The sequence below is a fragment of the Misgurnus anguillicaudatus genome, chromosome 18 (genome assembly GCF_027580225.2).
Source record: "Misgurnus anguillicaudatus chromosome 18, ASM2758022v2, whole genome shotgun sequence".
NCBI classification, from domain to species: Eukaryota; Metazoa; Chordata; class Actinopteri; order Cypriniformes; family Cobitidae; genus Misgurnus; species Misgurnus anguillicaudatus.
The window spans coordinates 26,218,965-26,244,558 of record NC_073354.2 but is presented as its reverse complement, the minus strand read 5'-3'; the positions used below and the strand labels follow the sequence as shown (position 1 = coordinate 26,244,558).

Below are 25,594 nucleotides of genomic sequence, written 5' to 3'. Positions count from 1 at the left end.
TTAATGTTTATATAGGCCATGCATTTCCTGATTTCTAACTTACTTGTTTATTTCATATTGTTATATTGTTCGTTTTGTGGTTATTATGAGCCTTTAAGAGTTTACTTCATCTGTATACGATGTCTTTGAAAAGAATGATTTCCAAGAAGTGGTATAGTTACAGCAAAGTTATAAAATAGGTGAATGTTTCGATTAGTTGTGGTTTAAACTGACTTATATTAATGTTTATATAGGCCATGCATTTCCTGATTTCTAACTTACCAATTAGTCTACATTAATATTAACATTTTGTTTAAAACATTTTTAACAGTACCTGGTACAGCTGGCACAGACTTCTACTGGAGTAAGCAAATTTGACTTTTGGTTGAAATTAGTTAACATGGTCAACGTCCAAAATTTATCAGATTGGTGACACTAATAGCCCAGAATCCTAATTTTTAGTAATTATGTATTTTACTGGACATTTAACGTAGATTTGCGGTTTGTGGTCGTTAATATTTATTCACAAATGTTTTCTCCAGGCTAATCAAATTAGCAAAAAAAAAAAAAACCCATTTACAAAATGTTAGAGTGTCTTTACAAGGTTATCCACATCATTTGGTCAGCACACTTTTGCGGTTTTAAATGATAGTCGATAGGTGGCGCTATCTCATGGTCAATCTCGCATTATGGTAACCACAACAGTGTTTGTGATCTCTATTCCTTAGAGCAATGACAAGTGGGTGGTACTGTAACAGAGAACAAAAAAGATGAAGACATAATACAACAACAACCCAAGGATACGTCAAAGAGCTTTTTTCTCCATCATACCATGCACTTTTTTCTAAGGAATATCCTAAAGTTAATAATGGACATCAAAACATCGTAACTTAAGGAAAATATCGCATGGAGTGATTTCATTCAAATACTTTTTCATTTGATTGAACAGAGATTCAAGATTCACTTCTAATCGTTGGATTTCTCGAAGAACACAAAAAAATCAATGCGAGCCGCATGAAGTCAGTGCGTGTGAGGTGCATGAAATCACTGCACGTGAGAGGAGAAGGTTGAGGGTTTTTACACGAAATAAAGTTTCGTTACATTTTCCGGAAGTATTTTTCTATGGATCGGATGAAAAGCAGGACACTGAGATTGCTTTGCGCTTCTATATAAAGAATCATAGCTACTCTGAAACAACAGACAGTTAACGGTGTATGGTAAGTAGGCTATATGTATCTCGTGGTTTAAGATAAACTCATTCATATTTTGCTTAATAAGTTATTTTCCATCATAATAAAATAATAACATGTATCATTAATGCAGCATTGTTAAAAAATATATAAACTAAATTTGCACCGTTTAAATGTGCTTATATATAATTCTATTTCTATTAAATGTTAAATTCATTTTTTTTCTGTCTTATTACAGATGACCAACGTTCATATAAGTCCTCGATTTAAGGGTCATTCGGTGCATAAGGAGTTTTTAAGCGTCGAGCGTCCTTCGCCCGAAGGCGCTGGCTCTTCATCATGCGATTCCCATACAGCACCATGGACAGGGTTCACTCCTTCACATCCTACACCCTTCACTCACTCTCTCCTCCGGTCAAAATTGACCAAGGAATCGTTAAATGGATGCGGAGAATACAACTCCATCAGATCCATTGGGACGCAAAGACACACGGGACATTTATGCAAAAAGTGCGTCTCTTATTTCAACATCTTCAGAGGGGAAGCGTTCAAGCAAATAATTGACGGAAACCTTTCTACCAAAGTAAGATACTTGTTTTTAAACCTTAAACGATATAAAGAAACATCTCTTACTAGACCTAAATAGAGAAATTGACGTGTCGTGGGTATTTAGGACGCACATTTGCGCCCACCCTATCTGCCGTCTCATATTTCAATTACATATGAGTCACATGTTTTTTTTTCTCTTCCCTTGAAACGAATTTAAATCGATTAGCTTTTGCAATTGGTCTGTGATTCATTTCTCATTAGTCTAGCCTTATTACACGGGCATGTAATGGGTGAAATATGAAAAGTCAGTTTCTGCTAAAAAGAACATTAATGTAAAAACTAATGTAATCATTTGAGACAGAGATGCATTTGTGGGTGTCTCAGTATTTGGTTGTACAGAGAAATGGGTTAGTGGACCAGTTTTTTTCCAGTAAACTCAATATACGGATACTGTATGATTTTTGGCCTCTTTTTTTTCCAAATTTTAAATTGGTTTTGGCAATTTAGACAAGAATACACACTTAAAAATAAAAGTGGTACACAATGTAATAGAAAACATTTTTGGGCTGTATTTTTACTTTCTGTTTCACAAAAGGTTCTTTGTAGTGGATAAAGGTTATTTAAGCTGAAAGAAATGGGTTTTTAAAGAATCGTTGACTAAATGGTTCCTTGAGGAACCAAAATGGTTCTTTTATAGCCTAGGAGTGAAGCAGATTACCAGCAGAACTACACTCTAAAAACAAACGGTGCTAAATAGTTAAAGAGGTTCACTGGCTTGTAATCATAGGGGAACCATTTTAAAGGAATATTCCATTTTCTTAAAAGAAAAATCCAGATAATTTACTCACCACCATGTCATCCAAAATGTTGATGTCTTTCTTTGTTCAGTCGAGAAGAAATTATGTTTTTTGAGGAAAACGTTGCAGGATTTTTCTCATTTTAATGGACTTTAATAGACACCAACAATTAATACTTAACTCAACATGTAACCGTTTTTTTCAACGGAGTTTCAAAGGACTATAAACAATCCCAAACGAGGCATAAGGGTCTTATCTAGCAAAACGATTGTCATTTTTGACAAGAAAAATAACAAATATACACTTTTACAGCACAACTTCTCGTCTAGATCCGGTCGTGATGCGTCAGCGTGACCCCACGCAATACGTCATGAAGTCAAGAGGTCACAGAAGACGAACGCGAAACTCTGCCCCAGTGTTTTCAAGTGTGTTGAAAAAGGACCGTTCCGAGGTAGTTGTATGTCAACTGATACTAACTAATGTCTTTGTGTCAGTTTATTGTTTACAATGGTCCGCAAATGTGCGTTTTATATATGTACCTCCCTACGTCACTACGCATTTACGTTAGGTCGCGCTGGACCGGATCTAGCAAGAAGTTGTGCTTTAAAAGTGTATATTTGTTATTTTTCTTGTAAAAAATGACAATCGTTTTGCTAGATAAGACCCTTATGCCTCGTTTGGGATTGTTAATAGTCCTTTGAAACTCCGCTGAAAAAAACTGTTACGTGTTGAATTAAGTGTTAATTGTTGGTGTCTATTAAAGTCCATTATAATGAGAAAAATCCTCGACTTTCTTCTCGACTGAACAAAGAAAGACATCAACATTTTGGATGACATGGTGGTGAGTAAATTATCTGGATTTTTCTTTTAAGAAAATGGAATATTCCTTTAAATGCCGTGTAGTACATGTGTAGCAACTGCGTAGAACCATATTGTGCTATATAGAACCATATCTGGTGCTATAGTGGTGCTATATCACCCTTGGATGGTTCTTCATAGGTGCTCTATAGATGCTAAATAGCACTAAAAATGGTTCCCCTACAAGCATTTAGTGCTATTTAGCACTAATTTTTTTTAGTGTAAGTTTTAAAAAGCATGTAAATTTGTAAGACTGACTAACACAATGTGCATGCTATAATTGTCTTTATGCAGTATGCAATTATTCTTACACTTAAGTTAATCTTTCAGTTATGAAAGAGTTAACAGCCAGCAACAACATTCTTCTCTCTGTGCTTCAGGATCCCAGTCTCCCCATTCATCTTTATGAGAGCATGAAAGCACCTGCTGGTGCTTTAGAAGCCTGGAGCAACGTGGATGGACGCTGTAGCGTCTGCTCCACTCACTTTAGCCAGCTGAAGCAGGAGGCCATCCGCACGATCCTCACCCAAGACCGGGCCATATGGAGCACTTCTTCTACTGCCAACATCTCATCCACAGGCTTAAGCTCACAAACTCTCCCCAGAACCTCAAGCCACCGACCCGCTGCGTCAAAACCCCATCAGAGGTCCTGCAATGAAGCACCGGATTTCTGGATTAGAGACCGTCAACATTTGGAGGCCATGTTGCAAATGTCCTCATGCAATGCAATTAATTCAGCTTCTCAAAAGGTAAACTTTCCAAGAAGAAATGGAGAGCTCAGATGCAAAAGCCTCTAAGTGCGCCTGACATGTTTTTTTTTGTTTTTAATCAGACTCTTAATTGATTCTGTCAACAAACTGGTCATTTCTGAAAAGTATTTGATGGATGTATATATGTGCAGAGAGCAATTGGATAATATCATTATTACATTTTTGACGGAGGTGGTGTTAAGAGGCTTTTGCATCTGAGCTCCTCACATTAATCCTATTCTTTTTCGAAATTATTATAACTAAATGAATGTGTTTATGTTTACACTGTATGTCGATTATATCATCCATGTGCATAATTTAAGGGGATATCAAACTATTTATGACTATGTCTGCTCTAAACAAACTCTACAACATCATTATGATTCCCTCTAGTCAGCCTCAATTAGAACCAACAGGCACTGAATACAAGACTTGGTTAATGGCAAAGCCCGCAGTATCCGTATACTGTAGCTATCTGTCAACAACAAAAATCACGATCAATACTGCTGTAATATTTAATGACCATTAAAATATTCATACACTGTCACGGCTAGTCCGTGTCATGTTTTGTGTATTGCACTGATCCGTCTCACCTGGACTCTCATTGACTCATTAAGCCAATACACCACACCTGTCTTATGTTTAATTGTCTTTGTATTTATATGCCTTGTTTCTGTCACACCGGTTGCCGGTAGATTGTCATTGTCATTGATACCCTGTCTGTTCCTGTGTTAATGTTCCTGTGTTCCTGCCTTCACCATGTCTGCCCTCGTGTTTTTATTATGAAATGTTATATATTTTGAACTCTGCGTTTGCGTCCTGTCTCTCCAACCCTGTCGTGACAGAATCTACCGGCCAGCACTGGACGCAGCGGGTTCACGGAGGGCGGCTCCCCCAGGAGTTTCGTCGAGGGGGAGTAGTGACATCGGGGTGTATTCCCCATCAGCCCCGATGTCTCTTGGGGACCACCGTGAGCGATCGCTCGCTCCCGCGAGCATGCGGGAGGAGGATCGGCCCAGGCGGTCCCCCAACGGTTGAGTCGTCGTCGACGGTCCCTCGGAGGACCACCATCCTGCTCGCAGGGGGATCCGGAACGGACCACGCCCGATCATTTCCCCGGGGTGGCTACCGAGAGAGGCCTCCGTTTCCGCGAGGGGATGGGAGATGACTTCCGGGGGCAGCTGATCGTCGACGATTCCCAGGAGGGGGGTAATTCGTCTGCCTCGGTTCTCGGAGCGATCGCTCCGGTTCTCCTGGCGCAGTCCGGCCAACCGTTCCTGTTGGTCTCGTCCCGGCGGCTGCCGGCTTCGCCAGGGTCCCCAAGCCCTCCACCCCTCCCTTGGACTCTTGCTACCAGACTTTGTTTTTGTTTTGTGTTTATTTGAGTGTCTGGTAGCCACTCGTAGAGGGAGGGGTTATGTCACGGCTAGTCCGTGTCATGTTTTGTGTATTGCACTGATCCGTCTCACCTGGACTCTCATTGACTCATTAAGCCAATACACCACACCTGTCTTATGTTTAATTGTCTTTGTATTTATATGCCTTGTTTCTGTCACACCGGTTGCCGGTAGATTGTCATTGTCATTGATACCCTGTCTGTTCCTGTGTTAATGTTCCTGTGTTCCTGCCTTCACCATGTCTGCCCTCGTGTTTTTATTATGAAATGTTATTTATTTTGAACCTTGCGTTTGCGTCCTGTCCTTACAACCCTTCCGTGTCGTGACATACACGGCTTGATCGTAAATACAGTTGAAATGAGAATGCATTATGAGATTGGGCATGGAGTGGAAATCTTAGACAGGTCCATCAGCACAAGATCTTTATGCATCACTGGCCAAGTCTATGGCAAACCAGTCCATTAGTCCAGCTTCATTTCATTACACCGACATCCAAGGTGGATTCACTCAGGTCTTGTGCACTTGGAGTTTAAAAGATAGATTTATTGCGTGGAGTAAAAGCAAAAGAGAGGCTTTTTTATGATAATCATGCAGCACTGACGGCACTGGGCAGCATGCTTTTAGGAAACGTGAAACTGCGGAAATAATACATGCATGTAATTAAATCCAAGATTCTCTCTGGAGAAAAGTGAAGTGAGAGAAGGAAGAGGTAGAGAAGAGAGTAAAAGTAGACTTCCAGTACTAATTGGCATTATATTCTTGCAAGAGATACTTAATGGAAAGGAGCAGTGAGGGCACTCCCATTTCGCATGGTTGGATTAAAACATCAATGAGACAGATAAAGGCAGATAGTGCTTAGCTATCATGACTCTGGAAATGTGGATGACTGCAGGGAAGCTAAGCGTTTACTTAAGCAGAAGCAAAGGAACACAGCCTGATACTTATTTGGCTGCTAGGATCAGTTAGATGCTAAACTGAAGACCTTTCCAGCAGTGCCTGAAGGGCAGACATTTTTTGCTTGTATGTTAAGACACATGTAAGAAAGTTCATGACTTCATCTGCATGTGAGTCAGCTTGTACATCCACTAATAATAGCATCTGACTGCAGTGCATTACACAACCACTGTATCATAGAGTTTTTGCATTATACAGTATTGCATTCATGGTGTAGCGTTAACACATCCATACTGTTCAAAAGTGTTCAAATGTTAAAAAACCTAACAAAGGTGATTTTCTGAACTGGTGGTGGCGTTGAGTTGATACTAGACATCACAAAGTTGGCCAGATTGCTATTCAGGACCGCTCATTGGTGTCCCAAATTAAATTTTTGTACTTATGGTTCATATAATTGACAGTGACAGTGTAGACACCCTTAAGGAAGAAGAATAGTTATTAAGAAAACCAAACGTATACTATAGTGCAGTGGTCTCCAACATGGTGCCCGCGGGCACTAGGTTGCCTGCATGGAGTCTGTGAGTTGCCCGCCAAAGCACATCTTATTAAAAGCCTCAATTTTAATATTTATTTATATTACATTTTGATGTCCCCATGAGGAAACAAGCTTATAAATCAAACAAGATGATGTTTATTGAAAATCTAAGGTACAAGAAAGGTTTTTGTGATGGTTGGGGTTAGGGAATGGGGTAGGTAAGGGGAATAGAATATACAGTTTGTATGGTATAAAATGCATTACGTCTATGGAATGTCCCCACAAAACATGGAAACTAGAATGTGTGTGTGTGTGTGTGTGTGTATAATATAACCTCATTAGAACATATAATATGACCAAGGTTCATGTTTTTCAGACTTCCCAGAGTCCTTTGCATGCACAAATGGAGCCTGAGAAGGAGAGCATGACTTCGTCGACCCTTTGCAACTACAATTCTTCACAGCCATCCAGAGCTTCCAGCATGTCTTCCCTTCTCCCGGCAGGAACCTCAGCTGCCGTCTCTTTCTTTGTCAAGTAATAAGATGATTTTTTATTTCATGTTCATCTAGCTGTTCCTTAGGATTTCAGCATTTCTTAACCTCATATGTCCTTTCAAGTATATTGAATTATTAAACATTCACAGGGCAGTACAAAAGCTGAATGTGATGGTTAGGAGAGGGAGGCAGTATTCAGAGAGTGGTGCCTTCCAAAACACAACAAACTTCAGTAGTCTACTGCAGAAGTCCTCTCCTCCCACTCCAGCCAATCTTTTCCTATCTGCGAGTAAGAGCAAGGAACCACCTGTGATGGGGAAGGTACGGCTACTCAGTAATAAATGACAGTAACCAAAATGAAAACGTGACCCAGCATTTCAAAAGTCGTACAGTATATTGTGCTTATATTTAAAGTTAGATGAAGAATTTGTGACCCTGCATGTGAAAACCCTGCTAAAGTATTTTTTTGTGATAATGTAAATAATGTAATAGATAACGTAAAGAACATTCTGTCAAAATATAACCTTGATATCTTTAATACGGTCATGTCAAAGATTGAAGTCAATGTGAAAGCAGTGACTGAAATCAAACCTACTTAATTTCATTATGAGGGTCATGGTTGCAATTTATAATTAAATAAAGTTTCATTTAAACAAACATATAGGGGTGGTTTTGTGGACAGGGATTAGCTTAAGCCAGGCCTAGGCCTTAGTTTAATTAGGAAATATAACTAGCTTAAACAAACATGCCTTACTAAAAACATTACTGGCGTGCGTTTTGAGGCAAAACAAAGGGCACTGATGTATTTTAAGATATGTCATTGCAAGTTGTTTTTAGTTTGGACAGCTCTTACATTTATTGTTTTCTCATTTCTATGTAAAGCACTTGTATGAAATGTGCTATACAAATGGATTCCTAAATAATTCATCTCTCGTTAATATGAAATATGACAGACTGATATCACTGGACAGATGCATTAGATATCAGACCAAGCATTAACCTTAACCTAGTCTCAGCCTCAGACGTCACGCCCACAAAATGTTGGCTGAACGTCTGATGTTTTCGTACACTTTTCTGTAAACCCTGTGAGAATGTCAAAGTCGTTTTGATTGGTTGAAATAAACCGGATTTCCACAAGACGCGAGTGTCGCGATTAGTTTCGGTCCCTGGAAAACAAAGCTCTGACGTTCCATTGAGAAAGAGAATCAGTCGTGTTCACGTGGATAATAATGACCAGTTATCATGATCAGCTAAACACTCATTGGTGTGGCTGTTGATGAAGTGCACAACGTTGTTCTATGGTGATTAATATTGTTTATTTAGATGCTATTCGGTTGCGGCTGGTTATTTCAATAACTGACTTGTTGCAAGCCGGCTCGTTATTGTGGGGAGTCCAAAACGTGACGCTAGGCGAAACAAACTGTGATTGGTTGTTTGACATGTCGCTCAAACAGCTCGTGGGCGGGCTTTGTCCAGAAAAAGCAGCGAACGCGAGACTAACCTTAACCTGGTTATATATATATATCTTAAAGGACAAGTTCAGTATTTTACACTTAAAGCCCTGTTTTCAGATTGTTTATGATGAAATAGAACGGTTTTGACTGAAATTTGGATATATGATGCTGGCCCAAGAATTTTCGGGTGTTTCTTGTATCACCTCCCACCTCTACAATGGGTCTACAGGTGCACCGGAACAATCCCTCCCAAAATGCACCAAACCCTCGTTTACAAAGACGCGAAACTCAGCGAGTGGTCAGGGGTGTTCACTGATATGCTCACACAAAAATCACTGCAAAAGATGCTTTCCAACAGGTTTTATCGTAGTTTTTGTCCAACTCCATTGACTTGTATTAGATGTGCTGTGAGGTACGGTATTACTCCGCGCCGGGAACTTTGTTTGTATTCTTGCAATTGGCAAAGGCAGATTATCGCCACCAACTGGGCTATTATTCAAGCTCTCAACGGAAGAATTGGTATGAGGCGTTTGGTTTACAATGAATGCTAAAAAACCTGTTGGAAAGCATCTTTTGCAGCGATTTTTGTGTGAGCATATCAGTGACCACTTGGTGAGTTTCACGTCTTTGTAAATGAAAGTTTAATGCATTTTAGGAAGGATTGTTTCAGTGCACCTATGCAGCCATTGTAGAGGTAGTGCGTGATACAACAGAAACCGAAAATTTTTCTGTCAAAAATTTCAGTCAAACCCGTTCTATTTCATCATAAACAATCTGAAAACAGGGCTATAAGTGAAAAAGACCGAACTTGTCCTTTAATATAAGAATCTTTAGATATTTTTACTGAAAACAAGACAAAAATACTAAGAATTTTTTTCTGAAAAATCATATTTTGCAGTGTATAATAATATATCTCTGCTAAAAGTATGTTAACAGACTAAACCATTCAGAGGTGCCAAGCTGGTTAGTTTGGTCTGCTTTAATGGTTTCAAAATGGTTTGTGGACATACAGCTAAACCATCTTCAACTTATACCAGCCAGCCGCTTGTTTAACCTGTGTTTAAAATGTCATTTAGTCTGTCCTTGAGACACGTCTAATCTCTACCTGTCTGTATTTTTAGAGATGCTTCTCGCTCTTACATAACCTTTAAATGCTATGTTAATGGCTTTCCCATTCCATCGCACCACCTCCTTGTGGAAGGGAAATCAATTTAGTTTACCCTGACTTCACTCGCTGCAGTTCATACTGATGGGACTCAGCTTGAGTTTCAAATTATATCGCTCTCAGGGTGGCACCTTGCAGTTCGGATCGCACTCAGCCTCGCACGTCCAGCAAGTGTTGCAGAGATAATGGATTCCTAAATAATTCATCTCTCCTAAATATGATTTGACAGACTGATATCACAGATGCATTAGATATCAGACAAAGCATTAACCTTAACCTGGTTATACACATTATATATATATATATATATATATATATATATATATATATATATATATATATATATATATATATATATATATATATATATATATATATATATATATATATATATATATATATATATATATATATATATAGTGAGATACTTCAAGTCAAGAATTCTCAAGGTTAGGAATATTTTATGTGACCCTGTCTAGAAAATCCAGGCTGAAGTGAGTATCAGGCTAATAATGAGATTAAGAGTATCAAAGTTTGAGTCCATTCATTCATTTCATATTGATTTCAATCTTTGACATGACCTTACTCAGTTAATATTAAAGATATCAAGGTTACTTTTTCAAAGAATGTTCTTTACATAATGTTGGATAATTTTAGGTAGAAAACAGTAAAGGATCACAGGCAGGATCACATAACTTGTATCTACTGGAACAGGGATATTCTGTCATCTATAAGAGTCAAACTGTCCTTCATTTCTGCAATTGTAGGTCAAAGTGATGCTGCGAGTCTGTCCGGTTTCCGCCTCAGACGCTTCACAGCCCCACTGTGTCAAACTGGACCAGCGAAAGAAACAGATCACAGTGTTGAATGTAGCCACACACAACACAACCTATACACAATCCACTGGCACTGCTTTCTCACCAAAGACCTTCGCCTTCGATGCCGCATTTGGCCATGATTCAACCCAGGTCAGGGCCACTGCCTTCTTTCCATCTTATGTCCTGAAAACCGATATGTCTTCGGTCTGGTGCCCATCGGAGTCGTAATATCCAAACATGCAACATTTTTAGATTTGGTTACTTGAGTGCAGATATTCAATATCTGGACAGACTCATCTGGTACAATCAATTGACCTGAATTCACTCAGCAGTAGATGTGTTTTTGGCTTGATGCCAAACCATTTTGGGATCGTCTCCCAGTAATAATGCTACAGGAGACACATTACCGGCAGGTCCTTAAAATCCGGACTGTAGGAGAAATCTGAAAAGGGGGGCGTTATGAACCACATAAGTGTATGGTGACATGCAGTAATATTTGGTTAACCTACATGCTGAAAGTGAGGTAAATGGGTCTGGCCAATTTAGGATTACAGACTTCACATTTGTTCTGTATGTTGTTAAGTCTTGTTGGCTTCTGTTTTGTCTTAATTGGCCAGCTATATTTTTTCATAACCCATATAATATAATATAATATAATATAATATAATATAATATAATATAATATAATATAATATAATATAATATAATATAATATAATATAATATAATATAATATAATATAATATAATATAATTATTTTTCAGGCTGAAATTTGTGAAAGCAGCTTGTGTGACCTGCTACATTGTGTGCTTGCTGGGGCTGATGGCTGCATTTTAAGCTTTGGACAAACCAATGCGGGTAAGTGAGTGATATTAAAACCTTTTACTGAAAGCTGCCATAAAGTCTTCCTTTAATACAACCAGAAATGGTCAATCTGTCTACGATCAATATTTTACACCACAAGTGTGTAAAAGGCACTCTATCTATCACTTACATCTGAAGTAAGTAAAAAAGCAAATCAATCAAGTATATTTTCCCAAGATTTTTTTAAAGGACCATGCCCCGTGGTGTCGACACAAAAGGTTTATATTCAGACTTGTGAAGCCTCTTAATAGATGCATATCCATTACTTAAAAAGACGACACTGGGCCTACATTGCGGGTCGTTGCGGGTCATCCATTTTTAAGGTTATTAATACTCATCCGCCCAAAATCGGGACAACAGTCTCTACGTGGAACGTGCAGTATGACATCATTGACTTTTAGCGAGATTGAATTACCCGGCTTTCATGTTGGCCCTTGGCTTTCAGCCAAAAGTCATAAATCTTTTATACCGGCCCATGCTTGACTGGAAGTAAAGTGCTTCGCTTTTAATTGGTGATGACATTGCCATAACGCATTTTACACCCCAGTTCATAAAGGCATTGGGTGTGGCCATTCACTTAAGCATATTTTAAGCATTGGGTTTTTGGGATTCCAAAAGGGAAAATGTATTGTGTTATTTTGTTATTCTCATTTTAATGTTTGCTAGCTTTACTGTTTGATAATCTGTGAACAAACTCTCACTTGCCTAATTTTGCTTTACAGGAATGACTTACACGATGTTTGGCCATGATGGTTGCGTTCAAACCCTTGGAGTCATTCCTTGTGCTATCTCTTGGCTTTTCAAGCTCATTAACAGGAAGAAAGACAAGACATGGGCTAACATCTCGGTTTCAGTCACAGCTGTAGAGGTCTGTGGAGAAAACAACGCCATTAGGGATTTACTCTCTGATGTTGACGCAGGCAAAGAGACTTATAAGCAAGATGCTTACCTTATGGAGGACCCTATCTACGGCATACAGGCAAGTGTTGAATGCTATGTGATTAGTTTATATGCAGTCTACACAATACATATTGTTCTAAAGTGGCTTTACCACTAAGCTTTAATGCAATTTAACACAAAGGTTTGGAAAATACAAAAAAATGCAGGGTTGTTTAAGTACACCGAACTGGTGGGGGTAAAGGCGGGGCGCATGATCTCTGAAAGCCAATGTTGATATTTGAAATAGGGATGCACCGAATCCAGATTTTTTGGGTTCGGCCGAATACCGAATCCAGTGTTTAAGATTCGTCCGAATCCGAAACCGAATACCGAATCTTCTCGCATCCTTATTCCATTAACACAGTAAAACACATTAATGAAGTAAACATTTTCATATTATTTAAAAAAAAAAAAAGGATAGGCAACATTATGCCAGGATGACAAGTGGGAAAAACTATTTTGACAATTACCATAAGCCTATGCATAATGAAAGCGATGCGATGTGATGCGCTAATTTTTTTCAGGTGCGTCCACGAAATGTGAACCACCCCTAAGGCTCACCGAATTTTTTTTTTTATCTCCGTCAGCACCCGATGTGTGTAATCAAGGCCGCGTGACGTCGACCAGCGTAGCGCAACTCTAGGATTCGGTTCGGTGGAAAAAAAATCTAAGATTCGGCCAAACCCGAACCCCGTCAAAAAGCCCAGTATTCGGCAGAATCCGAATCCTGGATTCGGTGCATCCCTAATTTGAAATCACCTAAACAAACACGCCCCTACCTCAATAAAATCTGGACTAGGGTTGTCACGATTATGAAATTTGGCTGGCGGTTAATTGTCTAATAAATTGTGACGTTGTGACGATTAATTGGCTGTTTTATTGCTTTGACAATTAATTCTCATACATTTTTTGTTCATGAAAAATTCTTCACACATTGTTGTGATTATTTAAATGAAATCTTTTGCAAGGTTTACCTGGCAGTAAAGATTAATACACATAACACATATTTAAATAAGTAATTATTTAATGAATATTTCTTTCAAAAACTGAAAATTCCTGATAAGAAATAAAGTGGCTGCATAAAAATCTATTCCTGAAGCTCCCCCTTGTGTTTTAAGACAGATGTGCAATCATTGCGGTGATCTGAAAACATCGCGATGAGGTCAAACAATTGCGATGAGACGATTATTAAATCATTGTGACAGTCCTAATCTGGACCTTCTTTTGATAGACCCGCCCCACACATAGGCAACCCAGGCAATGATGTCAGTTAGTAGACACGCCCCTTACTGCTGATTGGCTACAAGTGTGTATTGGTACTCGGCAAAAAGTGTTTTTCAGAAATAATGCACCCTGCCTTTAAATTAACTAGATAATCTCAATATTTTGAACAACCCAGCATATTGTCCATATTTTACCTGAACATGGGTTGGAACAACCCAGCATTTTTTTGAGCACATGAATATTTTTATATAGAAAACAATAAACACAAAAATTAATTTGGGTGTTTTTTTTACAAGCAGGGTCCCAATATAAGCTTATGCTCTTGAAGCAAGAAATAACTGTAATCTCTTGCACGGCATACTACCGTAGGCTATACGTATTCACAGGAAATCAATCAGAATTAAATAGAGCCTCATTGGTATGTTAATTGAAACATTCCCATTTACTTAAGAGTCTCATAATTAGATTGTGTTGTCGAACCTTTATTCCAGCTTTGCAACCACAGCGTGTTAAACGCTCCGACTCCAGAAATAGCTGCTTCCCTATTAGATGCAGCTATTGCGTCTCGCAACAGTGGGACGGTGAACAGTGGAGGGACACCGGGGCACCGCTGTCACATGTTTTTCACCCTTCATGTCCGCCAGCAGCACATCGGGGGTAGCACCAAATCTGGGAGTGAGTTCAACTGCTTTTTCGTGGCTACAGAAACTGTAACTGTATGTATCTTGATCCACACAAAGGCCTATTGGATAACATTACCCGCTTAAGCGACACTAACCCACAGAGTGAAATATCATACATTTGTCTATTTTCAGCATTTTGTAATCGATGTTGTTGCATTTGTGATTCGTAACATTCTGATCATGTTTTTATTTGTAACAATTGTGCTTTTTTGTTTAACACAATTGTTTTCCCTTAGTGAATGTGGATCAGAGCAAGTTGAGCCTGGTCGCTTTAGGAAGCTGTGTGGGGGAAAAGGATTCTGGGGTCTGTCTTGCCGATCTCGGAAACATAATCATCGCTAAGCTTACAAGACATAAACATGTCCCAAATAAGTATGTCTACATATATGATATTAGCAATTTTGCTAATAGTAGTCTATGTAAACATAAAGAACATTATCAGTGGTTGTTTGTTCACTACAGGGGAAATAAATTGGCAATGCTACTGCAAGACTGTCTGAGCAACATCAACTGCACCACCACAATTATTGCCCATATATCCACCTCATCTGAAGACCTCACAGAGACCCTCTGTACAATGCAAACTGCGTCTCGCATCCGAAGGCTACAAAAGAGGACCAGGGTATTTTTTCAAAGTCATTAAGGAATAATTTAACTAAATATAAAAATTCCCTATTAATTTACTCACCCTCATGCCATCTAAGATGTATATGACTTTCTTCAGTTGAATATAATTATACATTGTTTCTTTTATCGTCTGTTAAGGAGCACATAGATCTATCATTAAAGTCCCCATGAAATTAAAACTGACAATTTTTTTTGATGAACTGTTCACGGCAACAAATTACTTTCTTACTTAGTATTCCCGTCCTGTCTCCAGTACAAATATCCAAAAATTCTTAAATCAAGATGAATTTTGTCGATGAGCAAAACTACCCAAGAAAAAAGTCTAGTTTTAGACAAAAAATAAAAAAATGTAAGTGAATTTGTGCTTAAAATAAGCAAAAATATCTGCCAATGGGGTGAGATATTTTTTCTTGAATTAAGCTTTTAAGAAAAATTTTAACTTATTTTTAGATTTTTTTTCTCATCCCATTGGCAGATATTTTTGCTTGTTTTAAGCACAAATTCACTTAAATTTGATATATTTTGTCTAAAAACTAGACTTATTTTCTTAGGTTATTTTGCTGATCAAGAAAATGCATCTAAATTTAAGAATTTTTAGATATTTGTACTGAAAACAAGATAAAAATGCTAAGTAAGAAAATAATTTTTTGCAGTGTTGCACTGCAAAAAATGATTTTCAAGAAAACAATTCTTAATATTTTTGTCTTGTTTTCAGTAAAAATATCTAAAAATTCTTAAATTAAGATGAATTTTCTTGATGAGCAAAATGACCTAAGAAAATAAGTCTAGTTTTAAGACAAAAAATAAAAAAATGTAAGTGAATTTGTGCTTAAAATAAGCAAAAATATCTGCCAATGGGGTGAGATATTTTTTCTTGAATTAAGCTTTTAAGAAAAATTTTAACTTATTTTTAGATTTTTTTCTCATCCCATTGGCAGATATTTTTGCTTGTTTTAAGCACAAATTCACTTAAATTTGATATATTTTGTCTAAAAACTAGACTTATTTTCTTAGGTTATTTTGCTGATCAAGAAAATGCATCTAAATTTAAGAATTTTTAGATATTTGTACTGAAAACAAGATAAAAATGCAAAGTAAGAAAATAATTTTTTGCAGTGTTGCACTGCAAAAAATGATTTTCAAGAAAACAATTCTTAATATTTTTGTCTTGTTTTCAGTAAAAATATCTAAAAATTCTTAAATTAAGATGCTTTTTCTTGATGAGCAAAACGACCAAAATATAGACCAAAAATATCAAATTTAAGTAATTTTGTGCATAAAACAAGCCAAAAAAATCTGCCAATGGGGTAAGCAAAAAAATCTTGAACATTTTTCTTGAATTTAGTGTTTAAGAAAAATGTTCAAGATTTGTTTGCTTAACCCATTGGCAGATTTTTTTCCTTGTTTTATGTACAAAATCACTAAAATTTGATATTTTTGGTCTAAAAACTAGACTTATTTTCTTGGGTCGTTTTGCTCATCAAAAAAAAAAGGATCTTAATTTAAGAATCTTTAGATATTTTTACTGAAAACAAGATAAAAATATATTTTTTAAAATTCTTGAAAATCATTTACTTTTAGAAGCTTCATCATGTGGGCTCCCATATAAGATAACATAAGGCCATTTCAAAATAAATTATTCATTTAAGTTCAAGTCATATACATCTGGGATGGCATAAGGGTGAGTAAATTAGGTGAGAAATTTGAATTATTCTATGAATTATTAATTATGAATATGTTTTAGTGCTTTGAATTTAGGCTCTGCTTTACATCTTGACAATTCTTTAATCATCATTAGAAATCTTCTTCAAGCTCCCCTGGAGGAGGAAGTTCAGGAAATGAGAGAAAAACTTATAATGCCACCAGACTAAGAACATTTCAATCCACTGGAACACTGGATCAGGATCTGTCCTCTCCCGGTTTCTTTGGTGAGCCTGGAGTTCGTCCTGGGAGTGCTAAGTCATTTGAATCAGTCATAGATCATCCAGGCCTCCTGAATAAAGAGGTGTCAGACAGAAGTGGGGAGGTTTGGCCTATTATTCCATCTTCACTCAAGAGCAAGTTAGAGTCAAAAAAGCGTTCTCTGATGAAGCTTTGTGATATATCCCCACCACTCGCCTATCGCATGAAACAGCTATCAATAGAAAAGGATAAGGAAGAGTCAGAACCAACATTATTGCAAGACAGATCCGAGTTTGAGTGTCTGAAGTGCAACACGTTTGCGGAACTCCAGAATCGACTGGGAAATATAGACATAGATAAAGAAAGAAGAGGATTGGTTGGAATGGATCTGTGCACAGATCAAGAAGCGAACACTGTGAGCAAAGCACCTCATTTAAGCCAAGCAGAGAAGTCTAAATCTATTTCAATAGATGTTCAAGCATCTAATAAACAAAAAGAATCGGATAATACAAGACATGGAAGCTCTCCAAAGAGATTTCCTGTCATTCAAAACAGTGAGGAAATAAAAAGTGCAGTCAATTCTCTGATTGCTCAGACATGTTCGCCGCAGTTAGATGCTGTCAAGCAGTGTGACCACATGATCCATGACCTGTCCTCCAGTAGATCTAAGCTTAATATTGAAAAAACTGAAATTTCACTGCCTCTGAGATTAGAAGACCAAAGTATGCAATCGCACGATTCCACGATTCAACCTGGGACACGAATTTCTCCTGCTGGCAAGAGTGCACCAAGATCTGGATCCTCCTCTTCATCCTCTTCATCCCTGTCTAACGGTTCAGGATCTCCACCTACTGTTGCTTCTGTGAATGAAAACATTCCACACTGTATGTTAAAACATCAACGAGAGATGAAGGCCACCATTACTGTTACAGTTCAGCAGCCACTGGATCTCAACGGACAGGATGAGCTTGTGTATAGCGTGGTTGAAGAAGTAACAATAAATGGGACCAACGAGAACGGAAAGGCAAAAATATTAAGCGTTCGTGATTCACCCTCACTCCAATCTTTGACATCAGGAAGTCGGCCTGTAAGGATTATCGGCAGTGTGGGTCAGGAACATACAACGAGTTTTCTTAATTCAGGCACTAAAGAGCAAACTTCAGAGATTGAATTTGCTTTGGAGGCATCTGATGTAACTTTTCAGAAGAAAGCATCCGTGCAACCCACAGCAGTCAGTACTAATGTTGACAATGTGAGGGTTGATTCAAAAGAATGTGATGCTTGGTCAGATGTTCCTCTCACTGAAGACGTAAGGGATATGGCTAAGGTTGGCCCTAGCTGTAACCATATGAAGCACTATGAGATCTCAAAATCCAGAGAGTATGATTGTGACATTATAACAGAGCAGAGCTCTGTGATGTCCAACTTTAAGGATGCCCCACATCTACACATGTACACAGAACACAAAAATCCACCTAGTCCAAGAGAAACACTTGAGAGGACGCAATATATAATGGTCAAACAAAGGAGTAAAGATAACGTACCCCTCCCATCTACATATAAGAATAGTCCCAATGCAAAACAGAATAAAGAAGAATACAGAATGTCCAGAAGTGCAATGCTTAACCAAAAGCAGTCTCTGGATGCTGAGAATGAGACCATAAAAGCTCCACGTGAGGACAGCAGCAAGTTATTTAATGCAAGATTGAAAGCATTATCCAGCAGGAGCCATACTTTGGATCTGAGCACAAGTGGGACTCCTTTGAGTTTACCGGGAAGCTTAGAGGGTATTTGTACCTCACCAAGATTCAAGAACAAGCGAGAGACTGGTCGAATCAATATCCCAACTCATTCATGCAGTATGGATGACGCAGCAAATTTCAAAGAAGAGTTTGAGAACTTTGTAATAGGTCGAGCCAGTCAAAGTTTCGGGAGGGTTCCAACATTCTTCCCTATGCATGATGTTGATGCAAATGACACGACTCAATGCAAAATCGTTAGGTCCAAGGCATCATCTGGTAATAAATCAATATCAAGTTCAAAGATCCAAAGGATGTCAGACAGCAGTCCTAAGAATTCAACCCAAAATCTATCCTCCAAATCGAACGGTTATTCAATGAACAGAACAACAAGCCTTTCTTGTAATGGTTTATCTACCAATCAAAGCCTCTGGTCAACGCAATCCTTATCCACCAAGTCCTCTGCTTTACCTCTGAAAGGAAGAATTGAACTTTTAAAAAGTAGCAGAGACTCTCTTTGCAACTCAAGCCAAGGTGGGTCTGATTTAGACGAAACTGAGGAACACCTGAGTACAAAGCCTTTGGCTACCACATTGCCATCTCCATACAGCTGGATCACAGCTCCACGAAAACCCAGTGGCCACGCCAGCGATACCACCAGTGTTCTTAGTGGGGAGTTGCCTCCGGCCATGTGTAAAACAGCTTTACTTTATAACAGGAGCAGTATGGTCAGTAGTGGCTATGATAGCATGCGTAGAGAGAGTGAAGCTACGATCAGCAGCAGTTCAACACACAACTCCTTCAGTGATCAGAGCTGCTCACCAGGTGCTGCTAAAGGAGCGAGAAGTACAAAGAAAAAAGCCAACTTAGGTGAGGAACAAGCTAAATAATATTCTTTAAGGGGTTGTGCACACCAAAGCTTTTAAACGTGGCTGAAAACGCCCAGCAGACACCGACTGTCAGATTTTTTTCTGTTGAAAAGATATGCTGGCCGCTGGCATAAAAGCTTTGGTGTGCACGCCAACTAATGCTGCGTTCACACCAGCCAAGGTAAAGGCATCAAGTGTGAGTAATTTCAATGTAAAGTCAATGTAAAGACTCGTTTACGCGCGTCTGGAGGTCTCGTGACGCGGCGCGGTCGACGAGAATCCGCCTCATTCGCGTGTCTAGTTCGCGTGAATGACGCAAATTGAGCCTTGCTGCGGGAAATGTGAGAGTTAAAAAAATCTGAACTTTAGCAGAAAATCGCGCCAATCAGGAGCTTGCTCTAGTAGTTCCGTGATTAAAGGAAGCGAGCAAAGTCGCAGAAGCCCCTCCCATGATGCAAATTTCCGCGTGAATATCTCGAATGACTAGAATTTCACGCGCGAATGAAGCAAGTAAACTCAAAATGTTCAAGCGTCCAACTATGTGCGAATAGTGTGTTTTGCCGCCTCTACCGCGTTTGGTGTGAATCCAGCATAAGAAAAATGATAATAATTAGGGATGCACCGATATAACAGCCTGTAATCGGTATTGCCAGATAAAAGCTATTTATTCCTATCGGACATCGACCATTTGTTTATAAACAGCTGATGATTAGAACCGATTATATCTTGGCAATCAATTTGTGTTAGTTGCAGTTTGTACGCTCTGCACTTCTAGGATTTCATAACATAATAATTTGAAATATCTGTATCTGTATTTTTCGGTATCGGTAGATGGCACCGATAGAGATGGTGCATCTGTAATTATAATAATCCAATAATCAAGCTGGGTTTCCATTTTGTGCGCATTTTGAAGTATCGCATAAGCAACAAGTGATGAAAACCGCAAATTTTGAATACAAATTATTTATTTCGCAAAAAGTTTTTACACTCACTTAAAGGGATACTTCACCGATTTAGCATTCAGCTTTGTATCTGTAGAAACCCGGCAGTATTACTGAATGACCATGTTTCCCTCCCTCATTTCCCCCTGAGAGGAGAGATATCTGCATTTTGGTTCTGCAAAAAAGTCCTCCGATGATGTAATATGACGATTTTTGCATCATCGGAGGACTTTTTTGCAGAACCAAAATGCAGATATCTCTCCTCTCAGGGGGAAATGATGGAGGGAAACATGGTCATTCAGTAATACTGCCGGGTTTCTACAGATACAAAGCTGAATGCTAAATCGGTGAAGTATCCCTTTAAGGTGGTTTTTGACTTATGCAAAAAAAGAGTGAATGGAAATAATGGGAGATGAAAGCGTATTTGCCAAATAAATTCTGATGTAGCAAACATTAAACCCGTAAGACCCGTAAGACCCGTAGCTGTTTCCGCTATCATTGTCTTTACCATTTAGACGGTTTCATCAGACGCATGTGCGGTGACGCGATACGCGCCTGGTCCGAACTTTACCTCTGGTTTCAGTTTGTTAAATGGTCTGACTATTTGCTAAACTGAACACTTGAACAAATACCTTGTCAAAAAGAACAAATGTTTTGGTTTCCTAGGTAATTGTGTTGTTTATTTTGCTTGTTATATTAAAGTACTTTGTTGTTATTTATTCTTAGCGGAGTTTACCGAAAGTTACGTGTTGACCACGAAAGTCGCTTGTTTTACTGCTGAAACAATTTATATGGTGCTTGACATCGTCGCAACAAAAATTCTGCTTTTTTTCTTCTGTGCACAACATTTAGTTTGGCAATTACAAGCTGCACTGCTAGAAAATTGATAACTGCAATCAAAACTAAATGCATTTCTGTCTCCAATTTCTAAGCGTGCCTTGTTTTATTTAATGTTGGAAACGCACCTAATTCGCATTTATTTGTTTTTCTTTTTTTTTGCGAATTTTGCAAGGATTCACTTTACATTTGAAAACCAAACCCCAAATGATTTAAAGCCCCATCTTCATATTTACTGTTTTTGTGTACAGGATCCAGTCCAAGAGCCCTATCCCAAGACAGCCTGCTGACACTAAAAAGGTCCGTCAGTGGACCCAAAATGCAGTGGGCGGATCGGGGACGTTCTGACTCTTATGAAATTAAGGTCTATGAAATAGATCATGTGGATTCCTTACAAAAGAGAGCTGGGACAGGGAACAAGGTGAGAGTTAAAATAATAAGTATGGGATAACGTACAGCCAGCCGAATATTAATGCAGAATAAATCAAGACAGGGTGATCAGGTCTTGTAACCAAAAAATCTAACAAACATGCATTTGGTTTAATCATTTTGAAATAAAATATCATATTATGCCATTTATTATGCATACTTATATTGAATTTATTTTTAAGTATTAAACTACACCTCTAAAGGTGACTCCGGTACTTGGATGAGGCTGTGTTATCTAGGAATAACAAACTTCCGAATGTCGCCACTGGCCTATCAGAATCAAGAATTTAATTTGCCATCTTTGTACATTAATAAATTAGTGCACTCAACTCTTACTCAACTGTAGTGTTATGGATGCGCAGAAAGCAAATCTCCAGTCACACATCATGTTTAATAGCATCTTATGTGATGCTTTGTGCTTATGCGTCTTAAAATGAAAGTGACATTTTGACAACCACATTTTCAGCGTATGGTTCGCTTTAGCGCACAGCTAAAATTCCTGGAGCATCGACAACAGAGGATTGCAGAGGTGAGACTAAAGTATAATCTTCTCAAGCGGGAGCTGGACCATGCCAAGCAGCATCTGATGATAGATCCTGGAAAATGGAGCCGTGAATGTGAGTATTAAAACCATGTTAAAAAGACAAGTGTTTTGATTCATAAATATTTACTTTAGCAATGTGAATAGAAAACTGTATGTTTGTCTATGGCTGTGCTTATACTATTTAGTTTTATCAATATTATGCTTTTTATGTATTTTGCAGTTGACTTGTGGCAGACATTCGAAGTAGACTCCCTGGAGCACTTAGAGGCTTTGGAGCAGGTTACCGAACGACTAGAGCGACATGTTAACCTCTGTAAAGCGCATGTATTGATGGTCACTTGCTTTGATGAAAAACCTAAGCGCAAACAAAAGTCCCGGCATCGACCACCTGTAGATCATAAAGGGTTTGTAGCAATATAGCATGCCAAGATTTAAAATGATCACTTTTGCCTGTTATGCAATACCGGTATGTGTATAAAACCATGCAGAAATCAGTACCTTATATGCAAGCTTCCAATGGTGCTAATCAGGTCAATCCAGTTTGCTGTATAACAGATACTTGATACATTGAGAGAGCTCGGCACATTGGTTTGCAGGTTCACACCCGACGACGAAATGGACGAAAGCACCGATTTGCGCATTTCAAAATAGATTCAGACTGTTAACCCAAGTTTTGTAGTTAATCTTGTGAAGTAAGGTTTCAATATTTTGCACTGTATTTCAAAAACCCTGCCTTAAAGGAATAGTTCACCCCCAAAAATGAAAATTCTGTCATCATTTACCAGTGGCGGCTCGTGACTGCTCATCCAAGGGGCACAAATTCAAAATATGTGTTCGGAGTGTCATGGGTGTTGCTTGTGTTTTCAAAATATGTGTTTGTACTGTCATGTGAACCATGTGCATCACGTGTTTTGTCAAGGTGGGTGCCTGCTGCACACGCGTCAAAACCGTTTATGATAAAAGAGACGCTCACGTTCACAAAATACACGCAAGACACTCACTTAATAGTAAACTCTGATTACGCATCAGATTATGCGAGTAACTGGCAAACGCGAGCGTCTCTTTCATCATAAACCCTTTGGACGCGTCTGCAGCGGGCACTTGTTTTGACAACACACGTGATGCACACAGGATCGCTCAACGCGTAGAACACATATTTTGAAATTCAAACCACACACATGACGGGCTACATACATGTTGTGACGAACTTCAAAAAAAGAAGTCACCGGCCGCCACTGTCATTTACCCATCCTCATGTTGTAACAAACCTGTATTAATTTCTTTGTTCTGCTAAAAACAATAGAAGTTATTTAGAGCAATCTTTGTAACCTGTAACGGGGTTGCTTTAAAGAAAGCGATGAAGATGAGAATCCATGTGCAAAAGGTGTTTTATTGTAAAATCCCAAAAAGGGCCAGCAAACAAATCCAGTAGGGCAAATCCAAAGCATAAATCCAAATACAGGCTAGGGTTCAGGGCAGGCAGAATAACAATCAAAATCCAAGTACAGGCACAGGTCAAAACAGGAACAGATAACAGATCAAACAGGATAAACAGAATACAGGCGGATAAACAGAATACAGGCGGATAAACAGAATACAGGCGGATAAACAGAATACAGGCAGATAAACAGACTAGGTATTGGCGATGTATTAATCAGCCCTGAACTGAATTACAGGAAGTGGCTTTATACAAACAGACAGGAAGTGTGAAGTGAAACAAGGCAGGATGTAATTCAAAATAAAAGTCCAAAATACAAAAATACACAGAATTCAAGAAAACACAGAACAAAACCATTACATAACCAGACCATTTTAGAGCACCAATGACTTCCATAGGAGTATTTTTTCCTACTATGGAAGTCAATGGTGCTTCATTACTAATACCTTTCTTTGTGTGCAGCAGAATAGAGATGAGTAAATGATGACAGATTTTTTCATTTTTGGGTAAACTATCTCTTAACATTCTTAACATGCATTAACATTAAGATTAATAACATCGATTGTACATCACGCAATGAGCATGCAACCTGTTTTTATAACTGCTTGTCCATCTGTGTAAATGTCACCATGATTGATGAATGAATTCAATTCCTGATCACTGCAGTTAACCATTACTCTCGGACGCTGAAGCGCATGGACATTTCGGTGACTACAATGTGCATGAATATTTAATAAGGCAAGCACTTATAATTTATGATTAGGTGTCTGTTGTTAAACAACACGCTGTAATATTCTGGCATGCATTGTTTCACAATGTATAATTTTAAGCATCATAACAAAAGTTATGGTGACAATACCTATACTACCTTTCAAATTTACAACTGTGAAACATTGCTTTATCATGTGATTATGCATAATGTGAAAAACCTTAAAAAGTCCTCAGGCCTCGCCTCACTTCAACACAAGTAACATTCATTCTGTTCATATATAATGGTCACCTGCAAGGTTGTAAAAAAACACTGTAAAAAGTCACTTTCAACACTCACTCAGTGTGTATTAAGTTGCACTTGCTGATGCTCTAAGAGCGAATAATTTCAAAGGCATTTAAGTTTATCTTTTAATGATCCTCATTGTGAATTAAAAAAAACATGTTGTTTACTTTACTGTGCTTTTTATTATATGTTTAAGTGATGTTTAATACCCATTGTACTTAATAGCTGAGAAACATGTTTTTTAGAAAAACAATATGGAATGATAATAAACAATGTAAAATATTTTTTGTGTGATTATTTTGAGTATTACTAACACATTCATACATATTACATTGAACCCATCATGTTGTCAAATATATATTATCAGCTTTGTTGAAATGTAGACTCTTTAGTAGTACAGCAAAACAACCTTATTATGAAGTCATGGCCATTACAGACTGCAGCCAATCACAACAGTGATACCTTTTTCCGGACTCATATTTAATTCCTTCTGCTCCAGTTCCTAAATATCCATGGACATGTTTCCCTTCACAGCTATAATGTTAGCACACAGTTTAGTTTATGTAAAAATATAAACCATTTGTCTTCTATGTTTCCACTGTAAACAGATTCGTAAGCTTTGTAAAGTACTCTTATTTTTGGCTTTTTAGACAACATGCTGATTAGACCTTATAATAAGGGTCCAT

The 25,594-nt window shown here is 38.2% G+C and overlaps 1 protein-coding gene across 1 annotated transcript; it reads left to right on the top strand.

Annotated features, from left to right (window-relative positions):
* Nucleotides 1-514: 514 nt before the first annotated feature.
* On the top strand, nt 515-23,800 carry kif26bb (kinesin family member 26Bb). The gene is made up of 15 exons (XM_055186762.2): nt 515-1,196; nt 1,408-1,752; nt 3,754-4,122; nt 7,325-7,482; nt 7,592-7,763; nt 10,829-11,029; nt 11,643-11,736; nt 12,465-12,721; nt 14,397-14,580; nt 14,825-14,960; nt 15,051-15,210; nt 17,014-19,726; nt 21,755-21,924; nt 22,399-22,549; nt 22,697-23,800. The coding sequence occupies exons 1-15, from the start codon at nt 1,194-1,196 to the stop codon at nt 22,894-22,896; spliced, it is 5,313 nt and encodes a 1,770-aa protein (XP_055042737.2). The 5' UTR covers nt 515-1,193; the 3' UTR covers nt 22,897-23,800.
* Nucleotides 23,801-25,594: the final 1,794 nt, after the last annotated feature.

Bases quoted from the DNA above. Each gene is read 5' to 3' on its own strand.
- kif26bb (XM_055186762.2), top strand. The intron at 1,753-3,753 runs GTAAGATACTTG...TCTGTGCTTCAG, and splicing joins ACGGAAACCTTTCTACCAAA to GATCCCAGTCTCCCCATTCA. The intron at 4,123-7,324 runs GTAAACTTTCCA...CATGTTTTTCAG, and splicing joins TTAATTCAGCTTCTCAAAAG to ACTTCCCAGAGTCCTTTGCA.